We start from the raw sequence: 6,090 nt of genomic DNA, 5'->3' as shown, positions 1-6,090 counted from the left end.
GTATTCTTTGTGGGAAGGGTTTTAATAATTATTTCTATTTTTTTAAAGACATAGGGTTATTCTATATATCTTGCATCAGTATTTGTGAAGTGCATTTTTTTTCAAGGAATTTGTTAAGTTCACTTAAATACTTGTCAAGTTTATTAGCATAAAGTTCTCCATAACATTCCCTTATCATCCTTCAATGTCTGTAGGATTTGTAGTGTATTCCCTCCTTCAATTTTGACATTGGTCATTTGTGTACTCTTATTTGCTTCTTAAGCAATTCAGCCAGGTGTCTGTCAAGTTAGTTGATCTTTTAACCAACCAACTTTTGGACTTCTTAATTTTTTCTATTGTTTGTCTGTTTTCTATTTCATTGATTTGTGCTCTGTAGTGTTTCCATCCTTCTACTTACTTTGCTGAGTTCTGTTATGTTTTTCTGAAGATTATTTTCATTTGTTTGTCTGTTTGTTTCATAGTCAGCAAACATGGCTGGATTCAAACTCAAAACTCTCTTTCTCCTAAGTGGGCAGTAACAGAATTCTTAGTTCAGTTTGTTTAGCCCTCACTGGGCTGCTCAGAGTATCCCTAATCTATGCATAGTTCAGGGATTTGCCAGGATCTTGAACAGACTTCATACACAGAATTTAGAATCCCCCTCCTATGGCTCTTTCCTTTCTAGGATTCGCTCTTTCATTTTGCAGCTGCTGTGGGCATCCCAAACTCTGCTGGTTCTTCAGTACATTAAGGCTGCAGGTTTTCCATCTGAGTTTTAGTTGTCTTACTTGGCTTCAAGTGGGGTCCGCCCTCAGATGAAACTTTTAAGCAAAGGAAAACTCACCAGTGCTTTTTCCTTCTTCCTTGTTCAGGTTTCATTTCCCTCCGGTGTGGACCTGCTTTTAGCTGCTTCCAGTGCTTTCAGGCAGTTGTTTCTTTGCATTTTGTTCATAGTTTATAGTTGTTATTTGCAGGAGGGTTGATCCAGTAGGAGCTTATTCTCCACTATCAGAAGCTGTAAGCTCTAGTTTTTTTTCACTTTTAATTTCACTCCTCTCCCTGTGTCTGACGGTTCTGTTTGTAAGTAGGAATTTGGCTAAATTTCTAGTGCCAGGAGCAAAACCCAGGTACTTACATAACTCACAAACTAGATCAGTTGGTTTCTGGGTAACTGAGCTCACTATATCAACAGTCTTTCAAAAGTAGAACTCCTGCTTCTTTGTACTATAGGAGCCCATATCTAATTGGGATAGACTAACTCTAAGCAAAATTGGGAAGTCCATTTAATTTGCCTTCTTGGAATTTATTCCTCAGCACCTCTCCCCAGAGTCATTATGGTTCCTTCTGCCTGGATAGAAATGCCCCCTGGATCTCTAGATTTTTCTCTCCATGGGCAACACTCTATGTTCTTTATCCCCTCTCTTGTAGCATCTGACTCTCTCTTCCTTCCCGCCACTCCTGGAGCCTGGTGTCCCTTTGCTCAGTTGAAGCTAGTAAAGGGACTGAAACCTAGTTCTGTGGCAGTGACAATGGGCTAATGTGCTCTCTTTCACAAGATAAATGTCCACAGTGACCACCCTGAAATCATAGAATGAATTACAGAAAATAGAGTAATCCAGCCCCTTCATTTTCACTGTTGAGAAAGTGGATTTCCAGATAGAATAAATGACTTGTCTAAGGTCATGTGCTAGTGGAATTGGGTCTAAAATCCTCATTCCTCACTATGAGTTGGCTCAGGAATGGCTTCAAGCATCAAGTCCAGTAGCAGGGTGTGAAAGGTGACAGCACTGCTGCCTTCTGCATGGCTGGCTTCACTCCTAGACATCAGCAGTCAGCGCTCAATTACCCAGTCTGTTCACAGTGTTCCTACTGTATGATGAGAATTGACGAAAAGAAGTGAGGATGTTTTCCTGAAAAAGAGAAAACTGAGAGGGGAATATATCAAAGCCTGAGTGGGAATGTAGGCACAATCTGTGTAGTTCCATTCAACGGAACCATGACCGATGGATTAAAGATGCAACCATTTTCAGCTTAAGACAAAGAAGGATTTTCTAACAACTAAAGCTGTCTAAAAATGGAATGGTGGTTGTTAAATTTCCTTGGAGCAGCAGATAGTGAATTCTGTACCACTGGAAGCTTTCAAATAAGGCTCAACTGGGACAACTTGGAAAGGGTCCCTTTATTGTATGGGAGATTAGAATAGATTCCCTCTTAGTCCTTAATAATTGTTGGATTCTAGGTTTTGATACTGGGAGACCTTTTTGTGCTCATTGACATCAATCCACCCTCTAGAGAGAAAAAGGCCTTCTGGATGCCCTAATACATGTCCTCCCTCTCCCAACCCATACACATGTGATTTGGTATTGATTGGGGTGGTGTGGCCATGTGGTGAGGGGTGGTTTAGTGTGGGGTGGTGTGTTGTGGTGTAATGTGGTATGATAGGTTGTGGTCTGGTGTAATGTGATGGGGGGTACCATTGTATGGGGTGAGGTGATACATTGGGCTGTGTTGTGGGGTTGTGTGATGTGATATGAGAGGAATCATGGTCACAGTCTTCTAGCAGCTGTGCAACTTCATTGAGACAATGACCAAAATGCATTGGAGTAATGTTGGCAGTCAAGAGGAAGTGCCAGTTTAGTGATTTCCTTAGCAGAACTGGCTGCATCTTTTACAGAAAGCACGTCTTCTTTGTCATCCTGAGGCTAGTCTGTGGAACAATTTGGCAGTTGTAGTATTTTATGTCATACAAAGTGTACAGACATCAGGCCACATGCAGCACCTCTCACCCATCCATACTACCCACTCCGTCAACTACAGGGCAGAGTAAGGCATTAAACTGAAACTAAATCATATCTATTATATTGTAGTTTTTTAGAAAGTGAGTCTTTTAAAGTTTCTGCTATAAAACAAATCACAACTCACATGCCATTTCTGATAAAAGACAAGCAGTTTTAAAATGTGCTCATGGCATCTGGGTTTGTGGACTAGAAGCTAATCAGACCCAATCATTGCACCAATGTTCTCCCAGGAACTTCCAAGACAGGCTAAACTTTGCCAAGGACCATAGGTTTTGGACCTTTATTCATTTGTTTTATTTGCATATTTTTATTACACAAAACTTCTTGTACAACACATTTGGGAACTCTGGGTTTAGAACAAGTTAGACCCTAAGTTTTGGGTCTCAGTTTCCTTTTCCTTTGATAGATCTTTATTCACCATATGAACAGATTCACCAAAAAAAATCAGTATTTTGTTTTGGTTTGGTGGGCTTTAGCTAAATAGCTTGAAGTGTTTCAGTGGTAACTGTCCTAAGTCTTTTGAATTGTTCCTTTTGAAAGAGAGCAGATATTAGGGAAAAAAAAAATCAGTGCCTACCCTGAAAGCCTGTGGCACCAAATGACAGTGTGATTTACTGGAAGGTAGTCTGAAGGGGTGGGATAGGAAGGGACAGGAGAAGGAAAAAAAAAAGAGATGGGGAGATTGGACAAGAAGGAGGGAAAGGGATGAGAGAGAAATAGGTTGGGAGGAGACAGAGAGAGACAGAGAGAGACTGATTTAACTTCTTAACGCTCTCTGTTAGTCTACCCACTTTATTTCCATTGCTATCACCAAGTTCAGACAAGGAGAGTTAAGCTCAACTCAAAAAGAGCAGCCGTCTCCCTGGTTTCCCTCTGCCTATAATTGTGCCTCCCTCAGTTCCATTCCTCACTTGGTCACTAGAGTGATGATCTCCAATGCAAAGGGCTGGTGAGGTCTATTCCCTGCCTCAATTTCTCATTGTTCACCACATCCCTGCCACCGCCACTTGACTGAGAAGCATCCAAGGACCAAACTTGATGAGTATCACTGACAAATTCAAGGAGCCTGGAGGTGAGGGGTGGGGGTGGTGACCTTTGATTGCCCTGGCGTCTGTAGCCTCAGCTCCCTGTAGGCAACCCGGCTTCCAGTAGACACCTTGACTCTCCACATCTTTCTCTGAAGGGACCTGGTGTCCTGTGAATAGTTGGACAGGGTGAGAACTTGGCCTCCAAGGAAGAAAGTTGGAGAGGAAATGCCACCTGCTTTTGTTTCTTCTTGGCTCATCTTAAGGTCTTTAAGCAGATACGTGTTCTGCATCATCATTTACACCTGAAATTTCCAGTTCGTCTCATTTATAACTAAAAGGAAAATATGGTTCCTGCTGCAAGGTGCTAGCTAAATGCTCTGCCAGGAATATTTAGAACAACCAAATGATTGTCTATCAATGGATCATCGTGGTTTTCCTTAATGTGTTCACTACATTAAAACATGTACTGCTCGAAACGTCCCACAGGAGAGTGGTCTTTTCCAAGGATGACTGGTTCCCTCCCTCCACCCCTCCCACCCCTCACATCACGGTACACTTCTGCTCCGCTGTCTGCTTGATTTCAGTGAAGGTGGCCTGGGCTTTTTCTTTTATGGTATCCAAGTCCATGTTCTGGAGATTCTGTATCTGCCCAAGAATAGAATCTTTATCTTCTTCCTCTTCCTGATCTTCATTTACCATTTTCCGGAGATCTTCGGGTAAATCCACATCATCTCCAGCCATCTGGATTTGATTCTCATCCATTTCACTCTATGTGAAAAATAAATAGAGATAGATAAATAACTCTAAACCTAGTAACTCAGTAACTAAATACATTTTTAAAAGCAGCAGGAAGAAGTCTGTAGAGAATAAAGGAAGTGAGTGGCACACTTGGCCTTGCAGTCAAGCCTGGTCCTGGTGGCAGTCGTGGAGGCTCCTGGAGGGACGTCCCTCCTTCATGGCACCTTGGGTCAATCAGAACCTTCCAGTATGGTGGTTCTCCAAGTGTGGTCCCTGGACAAGCAGCATTAGCATCATCTAGAGCCTGCTGGAACTACAGATTCTTGGGCCCCATCCCAGATCCACTGAATCAGGAACTCTGGAGGTGGAGTCCAGCCATCTGGATTTTTTTTTTTTTTTTTTTTTTTTTTGCTTGTTTTTTTTTTTGAGAGGGAGTCTTGCTCTGTCACCCAGGCTGGAGTGCAGTGTCTCAATCTCAGCTCACCGCAACCTCTGCCTCCTTGGTTCAAGTGATTCTCCTGCCTCAGCCTCCTTAGCAGCTGGGTTTACAGGCATACGCTATCAAAACTTGGCTAATTTTTTGTGTTTTCAGTAGAGATGGGGTTTCCCCATGTTGGCCAGGCTGGCCTCGAACTCCTGACCTCAGGTGATCCAACCACCCCGGCCTCCCAAAGTGCTGAAATTACAGGCGTGAGCCACCACTCCCAACCCAATCTGGATTTTTAAGAAGCCCTTTCTCTCTGTGATGCTTATACACACAAAAGCTGGGGCATCACACCCCAACTCTGCCTAAGGGCAGCTTTCCAAGTCTTGCAGACTCTATCAGGCACATGCCAAGGTCCACTCACCTGGTTGACCCCATTCTAGAGGATGAGGTTTCAGTTTATAGTGACTAGACAGTATGCATTAATTCACTCATCACACCCTAATGGCAACTTTTGCTTAATCATTGCTCTTTTCCTCCCTTCCACTAGACAGGGAGCCCCTCACATGGGCTCTTGTCAGATTCAACTCCATCGTTAGCACCTGAACTGGAGTCTGGCCCACAGCACACATGTATTAAGTGAACCATCAAGCACATGGCCCCCACTCAGCATCCTGGCAGTCTAGCCTTCGGTATTGTTGATGCTATCACAAGTGCCTTGCACATTTCATTTTGTGATTCTAGGAGTGTCTGTTCCAGAATTTCTTAGTGCATGCTGCCTGGTCTTTGAGATTCTTTTATTTATTTATTTATTTTTATTTTTTAGACAGGGTCTCTCTCTTTCACCCAGGCTGAAGTGCAGTGGTGCAATCTTGGCTCATTGCAGCCTTGGCCTTCTAGGCTCAAGCGATCCTCCCACCTCAGCCTTCCACGTAGCTAGGACCACAGGTATGCACCACCATACTCAGCTGAGATTGTTTCACCACTTAGACTGCAAAGCCTCCTGTTCTGTAATGAGAGAGGAGTCTAAAGAAAACCATTCTCTGGGAAAGGTTAACATTAGCTTATATCCCCAGATGGCTGCTGTCAGATTTTTTGGAGATCAGGTTGTAACATGAGGTGA

General features: G+C 43.1%; 1 protein-coding gene across 2 annotated transcripts in view; it reads right to left on the bottom strand.

Annotated features, from left to right (window-relative positions):
• Positions 1-3,047: 3,047 nt before the first annotated feature.
• Positions 3,048-6,090, bottom strand: part of CPLX4 (complexin 4) — a 33,989-nt gene continuing 30,946 nt past the window's right edge. For both annotated transcript variants that reach the window (XM_073006259.1, XM_008013917.3), the window contains exon 3: positions 3,048-4,573. In XM_073006259.1, coding sequence (XP_072862360.1) covers positions 4,346-4,573 — 228 coding nt within the window. In that variant the 3' untranslated portion in view covers positions 3,048-4,345. The remainder of the gene's footprint in view (positions 4,574-6,090) is intronic.

Source organism: Chlorocebus sabaeus, chromosome 18 (genome assembly GCF_047675955.1).
Source record: "Chlorocebus sabaeus isolate Y175 chromosome 18, mChlSab1.0.hap1, whole genome shotgun sequence".
In the NCBI taxonomy this organism is placed as follows: Eukaryota; Metazoa; Chordata; class Mammalia; order Primates; family Cercopithecidae; genus Chlorocebus; species Chlorocebus sabaeus.
The sequence above is the reverse complement of the archived record's forward strand: the minus strand, read 5'-3'. Positions and strand labels throughout refer to the sequence as shown.